Here is a 27,517-nt window from a genome sequence, read left to right as displayed (position 1 = left end):
GCAATTTTTATAAAAGAAAACATTTAATTGGGAGCTTGCTAACAGTTTCAGTGCTAATATATTATCATCATAGTGGGGAGCATGGTGGCATGTAGGCAGGCATGGCCCTGGAGCTGAGAGCTTTACATCTTGATCCATAGGCAGGGAGCCAGCCAGAGACACTGGGCCTGGTGTGGACTTTTAAAACCTCAAAACTTAAAAAAAAAAAAACAAACAAACCCTCAAAACCTAACCCCAATGACACCCTTCCTTCCACAAGGCCACAGCTACTTCAATAAGGCCACAGCTCCCAATCCTTCCAATCTTTTCAAACAGTTCCACTCCCTGGCGACTAAGCATTCAAATATATGAGCCTATGAGGGCCATTCTCATTCAAACTACCGAAGTGTTCAGCTCATCCTGAATGTTTCTTCATTCTTGGCATGGATCTTTCTATTAGGAAAAAATGGTTTTCAATAAAAGGAAACAAAAAGACTGAGATGATAATGAGTTCCTTCTCCCAGAGACACATGTGCTCATAATGCAAATCATGGCTTCTGTATGTATTTATACCATCACCCAGAGAAGAGTAATTATCAGGCTCTACACCTGGCAGAGGAAATGTCCTGGCTTTTTTTAATCAAATGGCTAGATTTCTCTAGTGGCCAAAAAAAAAAAAAAAAAAAAAAATGACTTATATGCACTCATGGATAGTAGTGATAGCACATGTTACAGAGAGTGGACTACCTTCACCTACCTGTTCTAAATGTAGTCTGTGACCCTTGTATGTTTTGCAGGCCTAAGGACAATAATTACCCAAGAATAGTACTGGATACTGGAAGTCAATGAACATGAGTGTGCCTGGGAGTTTTTTCCCTCTCCATTCTGTGTTCTTAAACATGTCATTGGAGCTGTGACTTTGTCTCATCTTCTGACAGCTTGTTCTCTTAGTTTGAGGGATGGCAAACTCTAAAAAGCTCTTTATCTCAAACTGTACATGAAGTTTTCTGCTTAAAACTTCCAGGGAAATCTTTGTGTGCTCTCAGGTATCCATAATAATTATTTCAAAGCTCTGGACAAATCTTTGACTGCCATTAACTCCAAGACTTTAGAGACAGAGTATCAGGAAAGGCAAAAAAATTAAAACAGGAAATCCTTACTCTGAGAGGTGCCACTTTAGTTTTGTTAACTGCCTGTAAGCTGTAAGATTTCTGACCTGTAAAACTCCTAACATTTCATCACTGAGTCCCTAGGAACATGCTACCTGGTGGTGGCATTTCCATCCTCAGGGTGCCTGTGAACAATGGGATAGATGACTGATATATGTATGCTAGCTCTTGGTGCAGCCAAGAATGTAGGGGCTGTTTAATTGAAATCTACCTTGGGAAGAACAGTTTGTAAGATGTCAGGGGTTAAAATATGTGGAGCTGAGGTATATCTCAATAGTGCAGAGCATGCACGGTATGATTGTGGCCCTAGATAGAATTCAAGCACCAAAGCAAAACAAAACAAAAATTCAAACAAATGAACAAGTGGCCATATCCAAAAGAAAAAGCCTTGACCTTCTCTAAGACCTGGTATTCCCAGCTTCAGAGAACAAAAAGGGTTTTGCCTATGACTGTAACCACAGTACAATGCCTGGCTCAGGAAAGAGTCAGTAAATACTTATTCAATGGAAACGGAACAAAGAGAAATTCTGATTATCTTTAAGGGCATCATGAACTTCTAAGCAGAGGGATGCAGTGTATTTATATCCTTTGCACACATACAAATGTAATTAAGGTGTTGTGAAAACATTCACCATTTCTGTCTACAGCTGTCCTCTATTCATGAATGTTGGGCCTAAGTGTTTCATCTGAAAAGTGAAATCCTATTCTCTGTACGTGTCATGGTTCTTTATCATGGAAGCCAGTTCCTGTTTTGTGCAGAGATGTTTCTGTGTGTTAAATGTGATTCCAGGTATTTTTTTTCTAATAGGACCATTCACATTTTCTTTCTCATTTGCAAAACTCCGATTTTGTAGGAAATAATGCCTATCTTCAAAGGATCCCAGATTGTTAGTGCTGGGAGGGCTCCAGGGATGAGGCATCCTTACCCAGCTTGATCATGACTTCCCTTATGATGCCCTTACCTGGGGCACCATTGTCCTGTCAGTTGGACAGGCTAAGTCAGCACATACTGTGTTAGTGAAGGGAGCCAGCAAAATGTCGGCATTTCTGCTGCTTTTGTCTCTGGAAATGTCATGCAGAATACGTCGTTTCTGATTCTGCCACGAGAAATGGTTGAGATACATAGGTCATAAAAGCTAGCCATCACTATTTTAGTGTCCTTGGTGGTCAGCAAGGGCCATCTTTATCCAAGCAAGACTGGTGCTTTTGTGACCCTGTTTAAGCTTCTTCACCGAGCTGCATCTACTCTAGGAAATAAAGTTTAATCACCTCCATGACCTGAGGCCTCCCTGCGCCTGGCCTCGGCCTGTTCTTTAAAGCATTCACGTCTGGTCCTTTCCTGTGTTCTGAAACATGTTCTTTTTCCTTCACCTGGATAACCCCCACTTTCATGCCCCACCATTTAGCACAGGCTTCACCTCTTTCAGGAAGAAGCCACCTTGAAGCCTCAAGCTCCCTTAGAACTATGTGATGGTCATTACTGTTTTGTAGTCTCCCCTCAACAGGCGACATCTTCAAGATGGGGTTTTGTGTTCTGGTCATTTTGAGGACTAGTTCCAGCAGCCTGCTGGGCATGAAGATGGCCATTTCATTTTTACTTTTTCAGGATTGAAATGTAAATGCATAAAGTTAACAGCAGTCAATAGTCCATGTAAAGACTTCACAGAGCTTAGGCAGGGTTTGGAGGTCTAAGGAGGTGTCCCATTTCTTACATGTTAAGAAACCAGAAAAAGCTTCCTTCTTAGGACTCGATAGATGGTTTTCCTAAAGCTGATGGTTTCATCATTTTAGAATGAATCATATATTCTTTCAGGTGACATGTTGAGACGGTACATGTAGTCACTTACTTTTCTAACTACACACAGTGTCATCTATGAATAAAGTCATTTTAGCCTCTTTACAAGGTTATTTTTATTTTTGTTGATATCAAAATGTTGCTAGAACAATTCTGATCCCTGGGCTAGCATTCCTGGTGGAGAAGTAGCATGGGTATCCACTGGCCCAGTGAGTTTCACTGGCCCAACATTTAAGAAGCCTGCTCCTCTGTTGTAACCTACCCATCAGTAGAAGAAAGGGAAAGAGTGGACGATATACCCGGATACACCAGACAAGGCAATAGTAGTAAGAGTTAGTACTCCATCAACACCAGGACGTGACCCCCAAATCTGGACTTAATTTCTGTGGATGCTGGTGAGCTTTGGTGTGCTTTTGCTTTAAAAGTTAGTGTGGACAGAGCCAAAAGGCAGCATATGGAAACTTTGGGGAACCAGTAGAAGATAAACCAATCTTTAGAGAATGTGTTGAAATAGCAGCCTTTAAAACAAGACCACGGGGCCAGTGATGCTTTGAAAACTCCATCAACTAAATGAAAACATGGCTACATGGCTGTCTTAAAAGGTGACACCTTATGCTCTGGCCATTTTAAGTGAATATAAAAGGAAACTTGAAATTGGAAATCACGTGCTATCAGTCTGTCTGGGTCTTGTTAGTTCATAATAAAGTGGGCATTCTGGTCTACTTTTAAAGAGGGGACTCTGTGCCCCCAACACTCCCCTTAACTAAGGATTCCCAGCTTCTTTTATTCTTGTTAGTTCTAAGAACAGTTCTAGTACTGAGCAAAGAGATTAGGGATACTGCAAGGGGTGGGGAGGGAGCAGAAGAGAGAAGAGTATCATTCCCGGAATTAGGAGCTCCCCCTCACTGTTTATCTCCTCAGCACTGCTCAGCTGTTCTCTGTTGCACAGAAATAAAAGTTTAGTTTAAGAAGTATGTTAGAACAAAGCTGTAGAAATTGCCTGGAATTTCCTTCATTTTCAGCCATCTGGCTTTCATTGCTGACTCCATTCCCCTCCTCCACATACATTTACCAAATCTTTTCAACACACACTGGCCAAGCTATCAAATGCTTATAATTAATAACAGTCATACATTTTTTTTTTAAAAGTGGTGACTTCTGGCTTGCATTGCCTGCTCATGTCACTCCTATTATAAACCAGGGAGATAGTTACTTGTTTATTAAGACTTAGCTGAAATATAATCAGATTTAACTCTTGAATTTAAAAATATCATGCTTTCATTTAAATTACAACTATTATTTCTCAGCAAAATTAAAAGATGACAATGTATTTTTCTGAGTGACTACTGTGATTCTGTTTTTGTTTTTCTTCATTATTAATTTTTGAGGCAGACTTGGGTGCTAAGGTACCTTAGGTGGGCCTGGAACTCATAACCCTCCTGATTCTACTTCTGAGTTCTGAGATTTGGGGCATGTGCTCTCATACCTGGCGAAGATGTGTGTGTGTGTGTGTGTGTGTGTGTGTGTGTGTGTGTGTGTGTGTCTAATAATAATAATTATAGAAGAAGAGGTCATGATTCCAGAGGAGGTGAGGGGACATGAGAAGAATTGGAGGGGAAAGGAAGGATAGAAATAATGCGATTATGGTGTATTCAGCTATTAAATTCTTAAAATATTAAAAAAAACCTCACACAGCATTTGTTACTCAGAAAGTTCCATTTTTCACTTAGCATTGCTCATTATAAAGCTCTCACATCCCTGGGACACTAAAAAAGACTAGCAAGTAGATCTAAGCCTCTTTGGTCACTTCTGGTAACATTTTAAAGGCTATGGATGTTTTCAGATCTTCATTTTCATCTTTAAAATGGGATAACTTTTTAGAATGTTGGGTGTGGTGAGTCACAACTACAACCTCAGTTCTTGATTGCTGGGGCAAGACTCACAATCTACTGAGTCTAGTTAGTGTTGCTTGTATGTACATGTGTTTAGAAGTGAGCACTTTGGATCGGAGAACCTATCAGGAGGTTCATCCTTAGAGAAAACTGATTCTCTTCTCCCTCAACAGCCATTGACTGCCCATAGTTCTTCATCCAGGGGTAGGGCCTTATGAACTTTTTTCCCATACACAATGGCATGTTAGCTGCTATGGTCAGGACATGTTCAGGCAACCATACTGTTCAGAGTTCATGACTATAGCATTGCCATCATGTTGAAGACACTATCCCACAGTAGCTATTTCGATCCTCTGATCTTTTTACCTTCTTTTCCAAGATGTTCTCTTGAGTTTTAGAATAGGTCTCTTCAGGAGCGACTTACATAATTAGAACACACAGAGAGAGCTTTTTTGTTTGTTTGTTTGTTTAATTGGGAATAGGAAACTGATTTCTTGCCCCACAATGGGTCTTGGCTCCTTTTGAAAATCTTCCCTGAGCCAATCTCACCCACTGAGGACACACTGGGGAGGATGGTATAGCCTCCAAGACTCAAATTACCTGCTGTAATTTGATAACTCCCTTCCTATCAGCTTTGAAGAAAGTTCTCAGTAGAAAGGTCTACAAGAGAAACCGCATCCAATGCTTGATGGCCAATTTTAGGGGAGGTTGCAAAGGAATGAATACTTTTCCTCCACAGTCTGATCCCTGGCCTCCCAGAATCAACTTTTTCATGGCTATTGCTAACTATCAAACCTCTTTGCCCCGTCCCCTCCATCGCTCTTCATCTTGTATCCTTCCTTACTTTGAGTATATTTTTCTGTGTACAAGTAAAAACATAAATGCTATAATCCTATATATACATTTTATCTCGACAATTAAGGCCCCAAGTTTATGAGAAGGAGACTAAATGAACAATGGCATTTGAAACATCCTCTGGAAGACGGACGAGAGTCAATAGGATAGGAATAATAGTGAGGCCTTCCAGCTCTCACTCATAGCTTTTGCTAAACCTTCCTAATTACAAACATGGTCTCCAGGCAAACAATCACCTGTCACCTGTTGTTTTCTAGATCATTGAAATCAAGAGAGAAGATCAAGACTTAAAGCTGAGAGCAAGGGTTTAAAAAAATCTAGCCCCTTCTGTAGAAACTTTTTTCAAAGTTATCTAAAGAAGGTACACACTGTATACATGCACACATATGCATCCAGACATACATACAAAGCTGGAAAAGCCAGAGAGTCCTTCTAGCCTGGGAATGTACCTCTCCTACTGTGAATGACAAGGCCTGAAAGCTACACGTGGGAATACTGGTCAAAGTCAAACATGTGCCTCTGATACCAACTCAGCTTCACACAGAGGAAACCAGGAGGACCAAGTGTGGCCTCAGAAGCTGCTCCAGAAAGACGGAGGCCTTTGTCACTCTGGATGCTATAGCATTAGTCCCAGTGTATGACACACTGCTGGCTTCCTCTCTGACAGTCATCAGAACTGACATCCACTCAGGAGTTGTCTCCTCACAGACACCAAAAGTGAAGACTTGAAGTATTTCTGTATGTTGTATAGAAATGCTGTGGTTTTCTTCTCCATCCCGCCCCCAAAACATGTGGAGTTCAGCAAAGGCCAAGAGAATAAAAGACTGTGCAGACAGTTTGTGCCCATCATAAGACGAGAGAGAGAGAGAGAGAGAGAGAGAGAGAGAGAGAGAGAGAGAGAGAGAGAACTCAGAAGCCTGCTGAAGAATGGTGAACTGAAGATCCAAATAACCTCTGAATGGACCGAGGGTGTACAGTGAAAGAGCACATGGCTACATCTTTACCAAACATGTGTCTCCTTCTTATCCCAAGGAGATCGGTAAGAGAGGATTGCTCTGAAGGTACCCCAAAATAGTCCACAGGAAAATCAATTAAAAAGGACCACGGGTAAAGCAACCTTATCTGAATTAACCTTAGTTCTTTGAGAATGAGAAAGCATATTTGTGCCGCCTTTATTATTATTATTATTATTATTATTATTATTATTATTATTATTATTATTATTTTCTGGTCAGTGAAAGAATGGATTCAGTGGCTATACATGCTAGCAATTTTCACCCAGTCCAAGTACTGACTCCATGGCTTCACCTCAGCTCACCACACCACTGGAATGTGCTAAGATGAGCAGGACATAAATGACAGCAGGTAACAATACACAGAAGATCTGGGAGCTGTGTGAAATTTTTGCCTGTGGAATAATGAATAATCATGGGATATTTACACAGGGCATGGCAACCTCATGTTATCTTGTCCAAGAATTTCTTTTTGTGGTCGGGGAACAGACAGAACAGTCACCATACAGCCATACAGCTAATTGGTAGGGGGTAGAATAAGACCCAGGACTGTTGGCCTTCTAGCCAAAGTTCTTGCAATGCTTCTTTTAATATGGGGGACTGTCACTAGGTAGAGGAGTTTGTATTCTTTGTAAAGCCATAGGGTCACACACCTGAACAGCTAGGAGATTTAGAAAGTGGAGGGACTAGTTGTGGCAGAGACACATGCATATAGCAATCATGCCATAAACTTGCTTGGGATTTCACAAACTGGATCTAGCTTCTCTTTTGTCTGCTTCTCTCTGTCCAGCCCTCAACTCTGTTTTCCTGGCTATTGTTCTGATGGGTGGGATGCTGTTCCAGGCAAGTGGCTGACTGTTGCCTTGGAGGATGTGGCACTGGTGACACATGTTCACCTCTATATTTGAAGGTGAAAGCTCACTCTTGCCATTCAGATCAATACGTGGAACAACTGCGGTGACCAGAAAAGTCACCATGGGTCTGTGTCATGTGATTAGAGAAGGCCTGAATCTGTCTCTTTTAAGTCCCAACAAAAGGAAACTACCAGAGCTGGCTAAGAAAGAAGACAATCAGCACACAGGCTTTACCAGCAAACTACTGTTAGCACCTGAAAACAATATAATGACTCTTATATGATTTATTTTTCAGAGAAATGAGAAATATTCAGAAGCAGCATTCCTTTCATATCTAGGACATGACCTTATCCAGTAACATTCCTCAACGCAGCTGTAGATTTGCAAGTCTGGCTTTAGTTCCTCAAACATATCCCTTCCAAACCAGAATCATACAGGGGGTTCGCTCCAAAAAAAGTATCTAAAAGGCAAATTTCTCGAGACACCATAAAATTGTGTGGACCAAAGCAGTGATTGGATTGATTAGCGAAGACTCGAGGTTGGGCGATAATGAGACCCAGGCAAGGCTGAACAATGAAATGCTCTAATTGATTTTCCGCATATGGAATGATACACACACGCCCCAGTGCATGCTAGAATGAATCTGCATGCTGTGTGCACACAGATTTCACAGTGGGTCAGTTATACCACCCAGACGCTTCAGTACCCTAATACTTTGTAATTTGAAAGCCAGTTTATTACTGTGGTGTGAGGGCTTGGGATACAGGCTTAAAGATCATGAAGTCTGTGGTCAGTTCATTTTCACTTTAGGGGAAAGCAACAGAATGCTACATGCACATAACAGCCATGCCATAAATTTGCTTAGTGCATAGAGCCTCTGGACTATATGACCACTGATTGGGCTAGAATTTCAGGGCCCTGCTTTCAATTAAATTTAAGTGGATTTGACTAGAAGTTTGAACTGACGCTAATTGGTTTTCAAAACATGGGGTAACAATAAGTGTTCCTGTGTTGCCCATAGAGAGATGCACCCAGCTCAGCATATGCTCATGGTTGGCAGTGGTGGCAACACATCCCTTACCTTGCTGGGCAGGGATCCAAATTGCAGGATTTCAGGAGCTGTGGGGGCCGCCGGCTGGTCACGCAAAGGTTCTCATCAGCAAGTTCCCGGGTCTGTTTGTTCAGGCAGCTCACCACAGCCTCCTGGACACCTGTGTACAAATCACACTGTCAGGCCAGAGTGCAGCATGGGTGTTTGTTGGGGGTGATGAAGTGTAGACAGGCAGCTGGTGGGAGGTCTCTGCTGGGTGGGACTCTCACTGCACACTAGAGGCTGCAGTTGGAAGCACAGCACTGCCAAACTTGTTAAGCATCACCTGATCTAGAGCTGGGAGAGCAGCTCAGTGGTTGGGTGATTGCTTAGCACGAACAAGGCCCTGGGTTTGAACTCAGGCACCACAATATTTTAAATATAATTCTTCCACATCATGAGCCTGTGACCTCTTTCAGTATACTTCTCGAGGAGGGTAACTTTCTGAAGACACAGGTGGCTGAAATGCTTTAACAATGCTGCCAGGCAGGTCCAGCCACTCTGGAAATCAATGTTGATAATGCTAACAAAGCTAAAAATAAATCTTCCACATGACCCAGCTGTACTACTTCTTAGCGTATACCAAAAGGACTTGACATCCTACTTCTTCACAGACGCTTGCTTGCTCAACCATGTTCATTGCTACTCTATTTATAATGACTAGGAAAGGGAAACAACCTAAATGTCCTTAATCAATGAATGAATAATGAAAATACTGTAGTAACTATACAGTATAGAATACTATTCAGTTGTAAAGAAAATCATGAACTTTGCAGGTAAATGGATAAAACTAGAAAGGATAATATTGAATGAGGTAAACTTGACCCAGAAACGAATATAACATGTCCTCTCTCATCTGTAGTTACTAGTTCTAAACCTCCAGATGTGAGTTTATAATGTAGAGTAACTGTAGGAACTAGGAAAGTAAGGAGACATCACTGCCAGAGTAGGGGGATGGGGAAAAATAGAAGGGGAACAGCAGGGTTCAAGTTATTTAAGGAGAAGCTGGAAAAAATGGGGGGCTTTAAATAGGAAGGGCGAGATTAATATAGAAAAAGGAAGAATGGGGGTAAAATAATAATAAGGATGTCTGAAAAAGTCATAAAGACTTGTTATTATCTACCTAAAAATTACATATAATACATATAAATGTGTATAAACATGTATAGTTTAAATGAAAAATTCTCATCTGGGCTGATCCATAGACTATCTATAAAAGTCCAAACACCAGGCATAAAGAAACCCCATTTTGAAATGTTGGTCAGGGTTGTTCAAGAGACACCCCAAATACAGGCTATTGCTGTTGCACTTGGTTGCTTCTCAGAGTTTGAAGAAAAATGTAGTTTGGACACACGACTGAGATGACTGAGCTGGTTCTGATCTGAAAGCCTCCTCCCTGAGGACTAGTTTTCATGGGAACAGAAGGTACCATGCAAGCTTCAAAGGGAAGGAAGGTACCAATGGTCCTACTTAGTTATGATGTTCATGAACTAAAGGAATGATCAGCATAGCATGATAAGACTAAGAGTTCAATAATGGTACACATACTGGGGCGGTAACCAAGAGCTCTCTTGGTTTGCTGTGAGATGTTGTCTCCTAGAAATATCAGAGAAACTACATCCATGAAGTCTTACCAACATGCCTAAACTTTACCTGAACAAGAATGGCATCAATAGACATTCTAATACGAGAGGCTGAAATCTGACAGGTCCTCAACCCTAGACCAAGAATTACAGGTAACTAAGGAATGAAGAGAGCAAGAGGAAATAGTCTTCCCCAGGGAAGAGGCCCCAATGAACATTTACCAAGTGATATTCAGTCCTGAAATAAAAAACAAACAAATTACTCTTTATGGACTGAGCAAGTTATATTTATATATTTAGGAACACACACACACACACACACACACACACACACACACACACACAATGTGTGCTAAAGAAATAAAGGGCATGAATTTGAGATAGAGCAAGGGAGGATACATGAAAAAGGTTGGAGGAAGGAGATGGAAGGGTAAATGATGTAATTATATTTTAATGTCAAAAAATATTTTAAAACTGCTGCCAGGCTATATAGCTATGGTGGTAAAATGTGATACTTTAGTGCAGAAGGAGCAGAACAGAGGAAGGGGGTAACCACTAACAAATCAACAAATAAAAAGAGAACCTTAGGGATCCAAGACACATTATATTTTAATGAAAGGGAGATTGCCATGTTTGAAAGTGAGGTATGATGTCACATTTTAGTGTCCAGCATTCTGCAGGCTGCTCTGTTCCTGACTGGCTTTGCCTGGATTCTTTGTAATTTCTTCAGTGACCTAAGGCAACTTTGAAAGTTGAACCAACCCATAAGAGGCATAGTGACTATAGCCACAGAAAACAATATCCCTAGAGACACCTGCACACCCTAGATGGTGCTAGTGTTTTTAGCAGTGACTGACAAACTCGGTAGATAACTCTCATGGAGCACAGCAATACTTCAATGAGTCCATTGAGCAGACATTTTCTTCTGTTACCAGACTCATAATATCTAACATCTACACTGTCTGTTATGGCCCAGGGACTGTAGCTCAGTACCTAGCATACATCACTATACTCTCTCTACAATTCTATGTGGCAAGCAGTATTTTAACCCCAGTGTTACAGAAATGGAAACTGAAGCTTAGAAGCACGAAAAGACTTGCCCGAGGTCATGTGGTTGCTGAATGGTGGAGCTGAGTGTGTCTGAGGTTCTAAGAACTCACTGACAGCATTAACATTTAAAAATACCAAGAGGCTGTCATATCTGCTTCCCTGGAGGTTTTCAGAAATAACCCAGACATTTGTCTGGAATCATTTCAGCAGTGTTCAGTTTAAGGAAGTGGTGAGACAAGACATTCTTGCTAATTTGCTTTCAGCCATATACAGTTATATATGCAAAGATACCCACATCTAAAGATATTGATCTATGCTTAGAACTTTGTATGCAGTTATAGCTCTCTTCTGTATTGTCAAATGATACCTAACAGAGAACAAATACCTACTGCTTATTAGTTCTCTTCTAATCTACCCTTGGTTTCTCCAAGTTTTTGAAGCTAGAGAATGTCTCCAATGTTAGATTGACCTAGGTCATCAAGTAAGGGCATCATTTAAAAAAATGAGATTGTAAAACCAGAATACAAATTGATTTCCTTCCAAGACATTATTTTTGTCTTTAATAGATTGTAGTATTTGTCATGTGGCTGATATGGCAGTTTTAGCATTTTATTTCTTTCTCCCTGAGCTTTTATAGCTTCCAAATTTTCTTTAATTTGGGTTGGCCAGTTCAGGGTAGAGCATTTAAGATTTATGGATATTCAAATCATTCTATCATATTCTGTAATGCCAACTGTGGGCAGATCTCCAAGTCTGGAAATTCACGGTATGACGACATAACAAAACACATCACAAGATATTGTTGCTACCATCTGTGATTTCCCATGGGGATGGTGTAGGATTCTTGAAGCCATGATGACAAGCTACTACATGCAGCTTACTGTTATGGTTTTAATCTGAGAGATCCCCTGAAGGCTCGTGAACCGGGAGTTCAGTTGCCAGCTGAAGGGAAAAGGATTGAATCCTGAAGCTGCTACCAATGCTGCTGAAATACTTTAAAAATGCCACCAAGCCATAGAGCCACCGATGCCAAAATGTGATAATTTAATGCAGAAGCAGTGCTGCCTGGCACAGCAACCAAGATCGAACAAATTATCTGTAACCTTGCTGGGTGTGATATAGCTCACACCTGTAGTCCCAGAACCCAGGAAGGTGAGGCAGGAGGACTGCTCTAGTGTGAGGCCAGACTGCTACAGAGTAGGCTCACTGTGAGTTCTGGGCCAGCACGGGCAACAGAGTGTGAGACTCTGTCTCAAAAAGTAACAGTCAAAAATCCAAACAACATAATTTTCTGTCCTAGTCAGTGACTACCCTAGATAGTTTCATAGTACGATGGCCAGGTTTAGGGAGGAAAGTGAGTCACTGGGAGTGTGCCCTGGAAAGACACATCAGCCAAATGATCTCTGTTCTCCATGAAGATGATCTGAATACATTTTCTCTTCCACATGGTCCTGAAGCCATGATCTTCCACCTAACCACAGGCATACGGCAGTGAAGGATGCTAACTATGGACTGGAATCCCCTCAACTGTGAGCCAAAGTAAACTCTTCTCATTGAAAATGTTTCTCTCAGGTATATGTCACAGTGACAAAATCAGCAACCATGCTACTTTCCTATGCAGAATCTAGAGCTATGTTATGCTAGAAGAGGTTTTCTAGATCGCACTCACAATGGCTTTTACAGGAAGCGAAACAATTAGGAATGATTCTAACTCAACGGGTGAACAACCCCAGAAAAGTAAAGATCCTAAGACCCTGGGAAAAGAAACTGAAAAAGCAACCGGAAGAGGCAAAGACTGCACATACTCAGGGGTAAACAGATTTAATGTTGTAAAAATGGCTGTATTAAGGTGGTTTACAGAGTCAATGCAATTCCCATCAAAATTCCAATGACATTGTCCACAGAAGTAGAAAAGACAGTCTGAGGAGTCACTTGCAGACACCATAGTAGGAAGAATAACACTGAGTTGTCCCAATACCCAGTCTCAGATGATACCAACACAGCCAGTTTCACTCTTGGACAAAACCAGACCAGTACTCCTGAAGACTAGAGCAGAGGACCCGGAAGTAAGTCCACAAGGTTATAGCAGCCTGACTTTTGACAAAGGTCTAAAAACTGCACATTGGAGAAAAGACAGCCTCTTAAGAAGTGTTTGGAAAAACTAGATTTCCATGTGTAGAAGAATGAAGCCAGACCATACATCTGCTTCTGCATGAAAAATCATTGAAAATGAACCAAAGACCTTAATGTAGGACTAGAAAGTTTACAGGTAAAAGCCTTCAAGATAAAGGTATAAGCAAGAACTTCTGAACAGCTTTCCAACAGCACACGGGATAATCTCCAGAACTGCTAAGTGGGATTACATGAAACCAAGATGCTTCTGCACAGCAAAGGAAACACTCTTCAGAGTGAACAAACAGCCTATAGAAAGAGAAAAAAAAATCCTTGAAAACTGTGTACCAGACATGAGTTAATATTAAAGATAAAAAAGAATTGTACAAATTAGTCACAAGAAAAACTAAAATCCAGTCAACAAATGAGCCAGTGAACTGAATGGGCAGTTCTTGATAAAAGAAATATATGGCTAGAGAGATAACTTAATGCTTAAAAGTGTTTGCCATGAAGGTATGATGTCTCAAATTAAGATCCCTAAAGCCATGTAAAAGATGGGAAGTGGAGACAGGAGAATTTTTGGAAGCTCGCAAGGCAGCTGGTTGGTATTGCATGGTAAAGTGACAGGAAAAAAGATAGAAGGCAAGAACCAACTCCCCAAGTCATCTTCTGACCTCCACGTGCATGCCACAGCACTTAAATGCATCAACTCATACACACAACACATAAGCATACACATGCCATTCATACCAAAGGAGGAGGAGGAAGAGGAGGAAGAGGAGGAGAAATACAAATAGCTAATAAATACCTGAAAAATGTTAAATATCCTTAGCCATTGGAAATACAAATTAGAACTTCTTTAAGATTCTGTCTTACTCCAATCAGAATGATGCATCTCATGAAGAAAACAAATGGCAACAAATGTTGATGGGGATGTGGAGAAAGAGGAACCTTTATCCACAGCTGGTGGGAATGAAAACTTGTACATCCACTATGAAAAACAGCATGAGCCGGGCGGTGGTGGCGCACGCCTTTAATCCCAGCACTCGGGAGGCAGAGGCAGGCGAATCTCTGTGAGTTCGAGGCCAGCCTGGACTACCAAGTGAGTTCCAGGAAAGGCGCAAAGCTACACAGAGAAACCCTGTCTCGAAAAACCAAAAAAAAAAAAAAAAAAAAAAAAAAAAAGAAAAACAGCATGGAGGTTCCTCAAAACACTGAAAATGAAACATCATTCACCTGTGCTACTGTTGGGTATATAACCAGAGGACTGTAGACATATCATAGAGATACCTGCATACCCATGTTTATAGCTGCCCTGTTCATAAGAGCCAGGAAGTGGAATCTGATTAGATATTAATCAACAGGCAGCTATAGAAAATGTGTTGCATCTACACAATAGAAATTTAGACAGCCATAAAGAAAAACAAAATCATTGCATTTGTGGGAAAATGGATGCAACTGGAAATCATTATGTTAAATGAAATAAGCTAGTCTCTGAAAGACAGATTTCATGGATTTTCTCACGTATGTGGAGTCTGCACACACACACACACACACACACACACACACGTACACACACAGTGTGTGTGTTTGCATGTGTATCTACATATGTGTATTTACAGGTTATAAGCTAGGAAGGGGATTATGGAAGGGGAGGAACAACTTTTAAGAGGGATGAGAAGTAGAGTAATGGGTTACATGTGACAACAAAGCACAAAGGGGGACTAGCTGAAGGAAGGAAGGGGTGGGGTGGGGTGGGGAAAGGAAGAGGGGGAGGGAGAGTTGAGAGCAGAGGGGAAGGGAATGCGTGAGGATGCCATGATGGAATCCAATACTTTGTATGCTAACCTGATAATAAATAAGACATTTTCTACTAACTTGTCTACTTGATAGCATTTTAAAGAGTCTAAAAAACATATTTGGGCTTTATTCAGGCTGTGGGGAGCCTTATGAAACTGGGTTGCTCTCCAGGAACTCTGAGGCAATAAGTGTTCAGAGAGCTTGTCATTTGCCTTACTTGAAAGTACCCACTTTAGGTGTATGGGGGCTGGAACTTGTTTCTACTCAGAGAACTCTTTGTTTGTGGAACTTAAGCCATTCCAAGATAGCAAGTAGTGGGGTAGAAAAGGCAAGGTTTCTGCAGGATGTCAGTAATCTCCTCCCTTGGGTTTCTAAATCCCAAATATATACTTTTGCTGAGCATTAATCATAGCAGATCAAAAGCACCTACGGCTAGCCACAGGCTGAGATCAAGAAGCACTCCAGAGTTACTAAGTTTTAATCTAAGGTATTACAAAACAATGTGCTAGGCTCTGCATACTGAGTATTAAGTCTCTTTTGCCATAGGGTCAGTTGCCTGGGCATTCTTAGGTGGAGGAACCCAAGACAGAAGTTCAGTCATACTTCAACAGTACATGGGGCCAACCCTGTGATCAACATAGTTCATTTTTCTAGGATGAATACATCAATGACTAATGCACAGGGCAATCTCAACACAGAGGGAAACTGAGATTGAAAAGAGAGGGACAGGATGCCTGGAAGAAAGGATCATGGGGTGAGGTGCTGCCCTGAAATGGAGAATATGGAAGGAATGGGAAGGACTCTGTGCTCCCTATATTTCTGGCATCAGGAGGAAGGCAAAAATGTAGAGCTGTAACTTCCTAAGTTCATGCTCTTTGGAGAAGTAATAAGAGAATCCTGAATCCAAATATATATATCCATATATATTATGTATGTTTGTGTTATGTGTGGGAGTATAGTGTATGTGTGCATGTGTGATATGCACACTTGTGTTTGCTAGTGCATATGCAGAGGCTACATGAGGTGGGTATTCTGCACCACTATTTGCCCCATTTCTCTGAGACAGGGTCTCTTACTGAACCTGTAGCTAGGCTGTCAATCAGTGAGCCCCAGCAATCCTGTTTTTTCACTCCACAGTTCTGAGACTATAGGCATACCATTACCTGGCCCCACTCAGCTACCTGTGTGCTAGTGGGATCTGAAGTCAGGTCCTCATGTGTGTATAGCCAGCACCATGCCCACTCACTGAGTAAACTCACTGAACTGTCTCTCTAGTCCCCTGAAACCAATATTATAAACGCAACGGAGAACCTGTTTGTACGCACAGTATATTCTGACTCTGGGTTCTGCCCTTCTGACAAGAGGAGAAGAGGAAAGTGGGAAGCGAAGGTAACCTTAGGTCTGAGACTTCACCCTAAGTTTTGCTGAAGTCATGTTTTTCCTAAGCTGGACTCTGGAGTTGGTTTGACATCTAGGAAGTCAATACCACAGGCTGCTTAGGTTCAGAACTGCTCTCCTGGACCACATCTGTCCATCTATACATAGGAAATCACAGGATGATAACGAGTGGGAGATGGTAGGACACCATTCCCAGGTCTGCAGACTTCCACCTTCAAGAAAGTGAGATTTTTCTGTGTTTGTATTTCCCAGAATAGTATGATTACTGTGTGATATTGAGGACAGCTCAGTGAACCTCAGCCACCAACTATGGAGTGAAAGTACTAACTAGTTCCTTCTGGTTACCACTTCTGCTAGGGGAAAGATTACCTATGTTCTACCAATTTTATCTTGAGATTATAGAAACAATAAAATTAGCCTGACTGGTTCTATAACTCCAATTGATTTAAAATATATCTATTAATCTTGCATATTTTAGGTCTGTTTCAGCAAGAATGATTAAAAATATATATAATCTTGTGGGTTTTATTTTGGTGAAAGATCAAAGCCGATAATACAATAAAATGTCACTGCCAAACAGTGACTTGAAAATACACATGCCCCATATGTGATTTGTTAGTTCATATGGGTATCATATGGACTACATAACCCAAGCATACTTTTATCACATCGGAATTTCCAACTCTAACATTTTAGGTGCAAATATATTACCTTGGCACATTGTGCTCAGTTGTTGACAGTTAAAGGCCTAAGAAATTTTAGTAACTTGGTCCTCTCTTGGGTATAAATGAAGAACAATTTATGTCATACAAAACGTTTTAGTTCCTATAGGTAGAGATCAATTGTATATCAAACATCCAAATCTTATTTCTCTATCAGCTTCTGCTGAAAATCTTTAAAATTAATATATTTATATATAGCCCAAAAATTCAATTTTAAACTCCTAGTCTGTCAGTAGAAGAATTAGATTATTCTTAAAGGTATCACATTATTTATATATCCCATTACTGCATCTATTTTTCCACCATCTCATAAAATTCCAGGCTTGACTTGTAACTGACAATCAAAATGGAGAAACCATGGTGTGTTTCAAAGCACATTTGTTTTTGAGTACATATAATGAACATTCAGTTTTGGTGATCATGGAAATCTGGGATAAAAACACAACCATTTGAATTCTGAGTCATTCATTATGTTTAACAGGAGCAATTGGGTATGGTAGTGCATGCTTGTGATACCAGCACTCAGGAGGCTGAGGCTGAGGATTTCACAAGTTCAAGGCCAGCCTGGGTTACACAATGATAGCCTGTTTCAAAAACAAAACAAAAAACAAAAGAAGCAAGAGCAGCCACCGTCTAAATCCAGCCTTTCCCCTGACCTCTTGGGTCCTATAGTGGTTCAGAGATCAGCAAAGTTGATTTAACACGTCTTTCTCATGAGGCATGAACGAAAGGACATCCTCAGGGTGAGAGAACCACACCATGTGAATACAGTGCATTAGCTGAGTTCCAAGAAACTGTCTCCTGGAGCCATTTGGAAGAACTTCGATTTTAAAATACCAGGGCTCTCCATTAAAACACTTCAACAATTCCAGGGCTTGAAACTGGAAGATGTGCAAACAAACAAGAACCTTGAGGTCAGAACTATTAAATGTTTAAAAAGAACTGCTGGAGAAAAGTACATTCTTCACTGGTAGTATTCATTCCCTTTCAACTCCATGTGAATGGACAATGTGGGCACATTTATTCTTACATTCTCAACCAGAACAAAAGATGCTTTTAAAAGAGTTTCCAAATGTCATGGTTTAGAAAACAGTTTTGGGAAACTATTTGACTACTCCCCCCCTCCCCCACTGGTTAAGTAAAATCTTCACCAGGCATGTGGAACCTCAGTACACTCTTTAAGAGTTTGGTGGGGAATCAGTCTGTAATCTGTCACCTGTCAAAAATCTTTCTTGGGACAATAGTGGCAATATCAACCTAATGTATTTGTCCATAGTGGCAAGGCATATCATAATCTTGTAGCGTTAATTGATTTCCCTAGCACATTCCTTTTCATAACATTCTAAATAAAGACTCGCTGACAGGGACAGGGCAGATTAATCAGTGTGTAAAGAGCTTTCTGTGTCAGCATGAGCATCCAAGTTCAGATCACTAGCACTCACTACAGTGCTGAGCATGGCAGCATGTGCCTGTAATCCCAGCACTGGGGGTGAGGACACAAGTGGGTCCTAGGGACTTGTTGCCAGCCAATGTAGCTGAAACAGCATGCTCCTCATTCTGAAAAAGACTGTCTGCAGAAGTAATTCAGGAAGACCCTTGACATCACATCCTGGTTTCTCTATATATACCCATATAGATTAATGCAACCACATACACTTCCATGACTCCCTCAAGAATCACTGAAGGGATTAATTAGCTTGGTTTTAATTTTCCTTCAACATATACACCCAGTCGTGCACTACTCCATAAATATGTGCAGTTATTGGTCATCATTAATACATGAATGCAAACATTACTGAAGTTATTTCTAGGTCAACATGGAATATACCCAAGAGAACCAGGTGAAAATATATGTAAACATTTGACATTAAGTAATATTCACAGTGAGAATGCTTCAGGGATTCAGCATGAGCCTAGAAAAGGTATAGTATGATGGAAAGACTGAGTGAGGACAGAAAACAGAAGCCTTGGCCTGGGCCCAGTGCTATCATTACTAGCTGTGAGAGATGGAACAAGTCCCACCACTTTTCTTGCATCCTGGTCTCCTCCTACAGAACAGAGCAGGGTCTGCCTTTGGTCTCTGCTCTCTTGTTACTGCAGCTCCTGTTATGCATGGTGTTCATGGTCTTTATACACCCTGCTTCACTTGGAAAACAGGCTGAATAAATTTCAGGGACTCTATTGTGTTCCCGAGATCAGCAGAATGTGCTGCAGTGGGGTCTCCTTTCACCCCAAATGCACCCCAAATGCTCAGACAAGTAAGACTGACTGTTGAGAACAAAACCTTGGAATGGCAGCTGCAAGCCAAAGCATCAGTGGTGCTGGCCACTCACAGCTGACTGTGAGAGCCGCTCGGGGCAAAAAGAAATCCATTAGGGGTTCATTCAGAATGTTTTACATTTAGAATGGCTGCCTCTCCTTTCTTCACTTATCATTCTTGGAACAGGACAGCCATCTGATACAGTTGCTTGCAGGGACAGAAGAAGTCGGGAAGATGGTAGACTTTGATACGGGCTCCCTTCCTTACCTCCTCCACATGACTCAGAGCACTTGGTGAAGCCCTCATATTCCCAGTCATACAGCTCGTCCAGGTCCTGCAGGTCACCCAAGAGTCCGTCTGCATTATCTGGGTGAAACTCCGCAATTTCCCCGTTGCATGGTCCCGCGTAACAGGCGCGCTGCGACGCGGGCTTGGGCCCTTCACATTCATCCACAGGCAGGTCAGCCACAGACTGAGAGAAAGACAGGAGCACCTGGCATCTTACTACTCGCATCTGGGTCCCCACACCACAGGTGACAGTACAGGCTGACCAGGCTTCTGGAATGAACCTGCAGTTGGTAAGCAAACAAGACGATAGAATGAGAATCCCCAGGCAGGAGGCCGTGGGTGCTGTGAGGGCCTGCATCGCACCTGCCTCCGCTCCCAGAGCTGTTCTAGGATGTGCTCGGGATCCTCCACCCAGTCCTGGGCTGGCAGCTTCACTTTAGTTCATGAGCTCACTGGAGTGTGTGTGTTCGAGCGTGTCATGTGAACTCCCAGCTGCAAGACATTCCAGCCACAGACCACCTGCTCGCTCACTGATCTGCACCCCTAGTGGCAGCCGGACGGACACTGGTGGGTCCCCTCCTCGCTCTAAATCCCAGCACTTGTGCCTCTTGCAGGATGCTGGCTCTTCTTACATCAGGCTAATACCGATACTAAAAACGATAACAAAACAAGCCCTTGGAAGAATTTAAGGAAGAGTTTTTCTCTTAGTTTGGAACTCCTATCTGTAACTTTCCTTGCTCACGTTCAGTGTGCTTCCCAGGATTTTATTTTTATGCACAAAGAGGGATTTAAGAAAAAAAAAAAGTTTCCAAGAATGTTGCTGCCTTGTTCCTCACACATTCTTTGAATCAGTCTGAACTCCATGTCTTTTTATATCACATAGAAAGCCACGCTCAAACTGAAAGCCACAGGCATGTTCCAGTAAACAAGAGACTCTGCAGTCATACACGCTTGTTCCACGTCCTCCACCCCCCACCCTTGGAAACAAGCTACACGAGAGAACTTGTTTTCTCTTGATTTTCTTTAGAGCGTATGAAAATATCCATATTCCCAAAAAGCTTTTGCTCTTCATTAATCAACCATGGCCATAACTTCAGTGGCCTTGAGAGGTCCTAGGGGAAAAAGCCCAGAGGGAGCCGTTAACATTTTCTGAAAAGTTAGTATAATAATTTTGCAGAAAGAACTTTGGGATAATTACCTCCTCCCCACCCCCATTATCCTGTTTTCTCACAGGGAGGCATGCTGACAAGGTAGCAAACTATGCTTCTCGGCCATGATTTTGGCAAAAAAATGAACTGATAAGAAAATCACGGCATTAAAACAGTTCACGGCTAGTCCAGGGAAACCGAAATTCTAACAGCAAACCAAACCATGGCTGACACTGCAAAGATCTTCCTGAGTCTGCGGTTGGCCTTCCGTGAGACAGAAGTGATCAGTCTGCCTGGGAGGAGTGTCCTTGCCCAAAGCACACACTGTTTGGAGGCATGGTAAAGGACCCTTCTAAAAGCGCCACACTCTAGTTATCTTGGGCCGGGAGAGTACACAGGTCACTAGACTGCCATCAAATGGTTGGCTACTCGGGATGATCCCCAAGAAAATTTCACCCCAATATCATATTTGGCTTGTTTATCTTCTGGCACAGAGACATAGGGGCAAATAGTATTCCCAAAAGATATAAATATCTTCCTCCTTTAAATAATGGCACCTGTATGAATGCTTTTGAAATACCAAAATCTATTATGAAATCCTTTTAATTCTCTTATTGCACATTCACACACACCTGCTTGGCTCCTGGAATAGGAATCATGACAAATGCACAGCCCTGGGTTTTACAACACAGGTGTATGTGTAAAGGGAAACGCACAGTCAGTCACTTTGTATCTAAGAAAGCAACTGATGACCTGTCAGCACAGTAATGGGTAACGCATCTTGAAAAATGTAGTGCCTTACTTTGTTCTAAATTAGTGGTTCTCAACCTTCCTAATGCCATGACCCTTTAATACAGTTCCTCATGTGGTAGTAACCCCCAACCATAAAATTATTTTTGTTGCTACTTCATAAGTTTAATTTTGCTACTGCTATGAATTGTAATGTAAATATTTGTGTTTTCCAATGGTCTTAGGTGACCCCTGTGAAAGGGTCACTGAACCTCCAAAGGGGTCTCGACCCACAGGTTGAGAACTTCTATTCTAAAGTAAGTTAGCAGGAACTCCAACTGCGTCCTATGGATTTTTCCTACTCAGTAAGGCTTATTCTCATACTACCTATAATAGACTTCTTCTGTGACTATGACACTGGAAAAGAGTCAGCAAGCCTTTTCTGTAAAGAGCTAGGTGAGAGTTTTGCATGTTGTGTGGTCTCTGTGGCAAGTCTGCCATTGTTGGAAGAAGTGAGTAAGTAGATCAGCGGGGCTATGTTCCAACAAAACTTTAGTTGCAAAAACTGGGTAAGCATAGAGTAGGGGTTGGGATGATGAAGGGTCTGGATCTGGCCCGTGGGCTATAGTATTCCAACCCCTGTTATAAGAACAGAATGTCTCAGAATGTCTGCTAGAGAGGCCAAACATTCTGAGATTAGTAGACAGTTCCCAAACTTATTTTAGGTCTAGGTATCCCCCACTCTCTCTCTCTCTCTCTCTCTCTCTCTCTCTCTCTCTCTCTCTCTCTCTCTCTCTCTAGTATATATATGATATACACATATATGTATATATAATACACACACACACACACACACACACACACACACACACACACACACACGGCAGCCAGCTTTATTTGTCTGCGTTTATTTTTAAAATGTGTCCTAGGATACACATGACACACACACTGTGTCTTCAGCTCTGTTTGTCTATAAGATGAATGACTTTACATTTAGTGTCTTTGCAAAATCTGAATAATAGTATCCCCAAAGATACAGAAGCTCAATGAACCCACAGTAGCAAGAGTTCTTTTTTCAAAGTAGGGTTGTAAATATGCACACAAAAATATATGTGTGAGACTTTTTGACTATATGGATGATAGAGTTAATAGTAATAAAATACCCTCCCCATCATAGAAAAAGGGTAAACATCTGCTTTACCCCACATGAGAGTCCTATCAAATGCAATACAGCTTCACTGATGTAGCCCCAGCCTGCTATCCTCAGGACCTCATCAGGTTCAGATCAATTAAAAACAATTGGAGTTTGAAATGGTGCTGTCTCTTAGAAGCCATTTTAATTTCTCTGCTGCACACACCGTATGATATAACACATCCCCCGCCTTGTTGAAGTCAGGAGATTATATTTCAAGGAAAGCTGTCTAATTATATAAATGGCTCATGAGTGACTGTGTTTCTTCTGAAGCATTTCTCCTCATCCCTACATCTTCTAGCTGTGCATTTACTGCCTTGAGTTTCCTGGCCAAAGGCAGGAGGAAGCAAGGCCACAGAGAGGGCAGCAAGTGAGGAGGCTTAAGTGTCATGTTTAGAAGTCTCTTCCTGAATATCCTTTGCTGAGCAAGAATCTCTATAGTGGATCACTACATTAATAGTTCCATGTTCTTCTTGAGGTTTAACGTGGGCATTCCAAAAGGTTTTTATGTTAAGGTAGTACTGCTAGATGAACAATAAAGAATGGTTGTTCCAGAGATGTCTTCAAAAGACAGTTGTGAACTTCAGAAATGGGGACATGATCCTCATATACAGTTTTTCCATTTCCAAGATCTCTCTCTCTCTCTCTCTCTCTCTCTCTCTCTCTCTCTCTCTCTCTCTCTCTCTCTCACACACACACACACACACACACACACACACTTGGTAAATGAATGGTGGCTTTGGTCTGGCCTTGCATTGCAAGCTTGATTGTTCATTTCACTAACAAGGAGCTTCTGATTTAGACTTGTTGCTGGAGTCCCTTTCATGACATGGAAAGCAGTGGCAATCACACTCACTTCTAAGATCTCTGAGTGGTTTAGTTTATCACCAACTATTATGAAGTTAGGGGCATACCCTGAAGCAGTAAAAACAACCATTTTATCAATAAACTGGTAAACGAAAACAATATGCTCTTGATTGATTAGCCATATATCACTACAGACATGAGCCAAAGCGAGGCTGGAGTTTTATGAGTATGCTCTGAAACTGACATATTTAACTTTCCTTTTCCTCCATCACTTTGCGCTCTCCCCCTCCCCCACCTCCCTCTCCTCTTTCCTTTCCCCTCCCTCATCCCCCCTTTCCCACCTCTCTCATATATACAGTCCTGATTTAGAAATCATTATTATTAGGGCCAGCAAGATGGCTTAGAAGTAAAAGTGCTTGCTGAGCAAGAACGGCCCAGCCTGAGGACATGCGTTTGATTCTCATAATCCATAGTGTGAGGAAGGGACCAACTCTCAAAAACCATCCTCTGATCTATGCATGTGCTTAAACACAAGCACGTGCATATGCGCACGCGCGCGCGCGCGCGCGCACACACACACACACACACACACACACACACACACTTGTGAACCCATATATGCACACACAGTAATAAAAATTAAAAATGCATCAGGATTAGTCAATGGAAGAATAACTTGATAGGTGTGCCATTTTTAAAAAGATATATTTTTATGTAAGTATTTGCCTGCATATATGTTTGTGCACCAGGTTTGTGCCTGGTACTTGTACAGGCATTTTATCCTGGAAAAAGTGAACCACAGAGGGAAAAGAACACCCGTCACATACATCTTTCCTGATTATCTTAGCCTTTTGTTGACTTTGAGTTACTGTACCACTCTATCAGTTGCAGAAAACTGATAATGCAAGTGATTTTCCTTTAAAAATGTCGATCGATTATCTAGTGGAATCTAGTGCTTCACTGTCCAATGTACACACTGATTTTTGCATCTATTTGAAAATTCCTTTATTCATATTTACTTAAACATGCATGGCTCTTTTAAATTCCTTTGAAATGGATGCAACCCATCACTGGCTCCCTCATTAATTGAATTCCCAAGTAATGAACTACAGAAGCCTCATTCAAGAATTCATTTTCCACGGTTTCAATTAGCCATGATCAACCACGGTCCAAAAATATTAGGTGCAAACCTAGATTAAATAATGCACAGCTTTAAAATTACTTTTTAAAAAGTATACTATTCTAGTTACTTAATTTTGTTGTTATTGTTAATCTTACTGTGCATAATTCATAAATTCAACTTTATCATGAGTATATACTAGTAGCAAAATATAGTATCTACAGAATTCAATACTATTTGTGTTTATGGTCATGCATAAGGATCTTGGGGTGTATCCCTGTGGATAAAAGAGAATACTGTAAATGCAAATTTTGACAAATGTTCACTTTATATTTGCATCAAAATAATGAAATTTCTTAAAATACTTTTAACTTTTAAAATATAAAACTTTTAACTTTTTAAAAAGAACATTCTTTTTTATTTTGTGTGAATAAATGTTTGTTTCAATGTATATATGTGCACCATGTGCATTCCTGGTGTCTGTGGAGGCCAGAAGAGGGTGTCAGATTCCACGGAGAACTGTAGTTATAGGTGGCTGTGAGCTGCCACATAGGTGCTTAGGTGGGAACCAAATCTGTGTCCTTTTTAAGATCAGCCAGTATTTTTACCTTCTAAGCCATCTCTTCAGTTCCAAAACATTATTATCTCTTAATAGTAATCACAGAGGTATCTATAAAACATTATGTTGGAAAATAAAATATAAGTAAGTCTACCCTGAATTAACCAGGAAAGCCTTTTCCTAAGTATGTCCCTGGGGGCAAACATCATAAGACTTGATTGCTAATGATGTGCTATTCTAGGAAGCCTTATCCCATGTTTAACCCAAGCTTTCTTTTTCTTATTCTGTTTATGTTTGGAAAGTTGGTTCTTTTGCTCCTGGGTAATCCTTGAGATCATATCAGAGTAAAAGCTTTGGACTAGATACAGTTACTTCAATGTAAGCTGGGCATTTGTGCATCTGGAGAAAAATGCCAATGCTTGAAAGAAAGACTGCAACTGGGTGGAAACAGGAGGTGCAGCGGAGCCGCCTTCCTGCTCCGTGTTTCTGTTCTCTGACTCTCACCTCTGCATGACATCAAGAAAATGGACATAACACTCCTTAATCTCTCTACGTGAGGTTGAAAAGGTTTTTTTTTTTAAAGCTTTACAAAATGAACAGATTAAAAAAAACTACGAAGGAAATGCTACAAAGGGAAGACAACTCTTCAGTTGAATCATCTTAGGAATTTTCAAATTATTTGTATCTAAAGTTTTATGGGAACTTTAAAAATGATCTCCAAAGTATATTTTGGACACCTTTGTCAAAAATAGGGTGACAATAGGTCTATGCTGCTAAGAAGGGTTTCAGTGAGAGGAGTGGGGAAGAGACAAGGTAAGGGGGAGGTGAGAAGGACTAAAATTTATTATATATTGACATGAAACTGTCAAAGAATAAAAAAAAAGTTTAAAAAGGATTACTGATAAGAATTAAAGTTTGCGGACAATAGTTACTCAAGACACTGTTCTATATTTCCTCAGAACCTGTCATCCCAAATACACGAGAATCTCATTTAAACATGCAGTCTCTGGCTAAGGATACCAGGTCTGAATGGAATTACGGCAGTGGTTCTCCAGCACTGCCAATTCCTAGTCTCTGGAGCTGCAAATAATCCTTGTTAGTGATGCCGCTCATATTGAGGTCTCCAGGCAAAGTGTTTCCCAGGGCACCCCTCCACAGAGCCCCAGACAGCACATTCTTCCTGTAGCTTCCCCAAATCCTTGCATATCATGCCTGTAGGTGAGTGAGCATCATGAATACTACAGCGTGTCTCAGTAAAACTGAGAACAGAATGATGGATCCTAGAACTTAAACAAATGAAACTTTGGTAGAGCCAAGAATATAACTATTTGAAAAGAGAGGGGAAGACAGTCAGTGTCTACCTCTGTCTAGTCCTGTGCACCCATACTATTCTGAAGAAAGGATCCAGATCCCAAATGCACAGGGCAATGTAGGAGAGCTGTCCTTTAGAGGGTAATGATGAAATTCATTTGGGCATCTTTGACAGGTAGCTGGCCTCTGTAAAAAACTTTCAATGGCTTTCTTGCAGAAACTGCTTAGTGCTTGAAGTAAAAGAGAATCTGAGTGCATTAAAGAGGCATTGTCTTTTCAAAGACTTCAGTGACTGATAATGTTTCATGTTTTTTAGTATATATTACTATCTTTTCTTAATATTTTTACTTCAATGAGCATCAATTTAAATGGATTTCTCTGTGTGTGAGATGGTGTGTGTGTGTGTGTGTGTGTGTATTGTATATGTGTTTATGTGTGTGTGTGTGTGTGTGTGTGTGGTATGTATGTGTGTGGTGTATGTATACAATGTATGTGTATGTGTGATGTGGTGTGTGTATATGTGTGAGTATGTATGTATGTGTGTATATGTATGTGTTTGTGTGTGTATGTATGTGGTGTGTAATGTGTGTGGTATGCAATCTGTGTGTATGGTGTGTGCATGGATATGGGTGCATGTATGGTATATGTATATGACTATGTGGGTGTTCTTGCTGGTACATGTCCATGTAGAGATAAGAGCAGGGTATTGGCTGTCTTCTATTGCTCTCCACCTTATTGCCATGAGATGAGATCTCTCATTGATCCAGAAGCTTGTCATTTCGGCTTGGCTG

At 41.1% G+C, this 27,517-nt stretch overlaps 1 protein-coding gene across 6 annotated transcripts in view; it reads right to left on the bottom strand.

Moving 5' to 3' along the window:
• Positions 1–27,517, bottom strand: part of Adamtsl1 (ADAMTS like 1) — a 933,106-nt gene that overhangs the window by 143,183 nt on the left and 762,406 nt on the right. For all 6 annotated transcript variants that reach the window (XM_076564473.1, XM_076564474.1, XM_076564475.1 and 3 more), the window contains 2 exons: positions 19,840–20,141; positions 8,639–8,768 (listed from right to left, as the gene is read on the bottom strand). In XM_076564473.1, coding sequence (XP_076420588.1) covers positions 8,639–8,768; positions 19,840–20,141 — 432 coding nt within the window. The remainder of the gene's footprint in view (positions 1–8,638; positions 8,769–19,839; positions 20,142–27,517) is intronic.

The sequence above is a fragment of the Peromyscus maniculatus genome, chromosome 2 (assembly GCF_049852395.1).
Source record: "Peromyscus maniculatus bairdii isolate BWxNUB_F1_BW_parent chromosome 2, HU_Pman_BW_mat_3.1, whole genome shotgun sequence".
Classification (NCBI taxonomy): domain Eukaryota; kingdom Metazoa; phylum Chordata; class Mammalia; order Rodentia; family Cricetidae; genus Peromyscus; species Peromyscus maniculatus.
The sequence above is the reverse complement of the archived record's forward strand: the minus strand, read 5'-3'. Positions and strand labels throughout refer to the sequence as shown.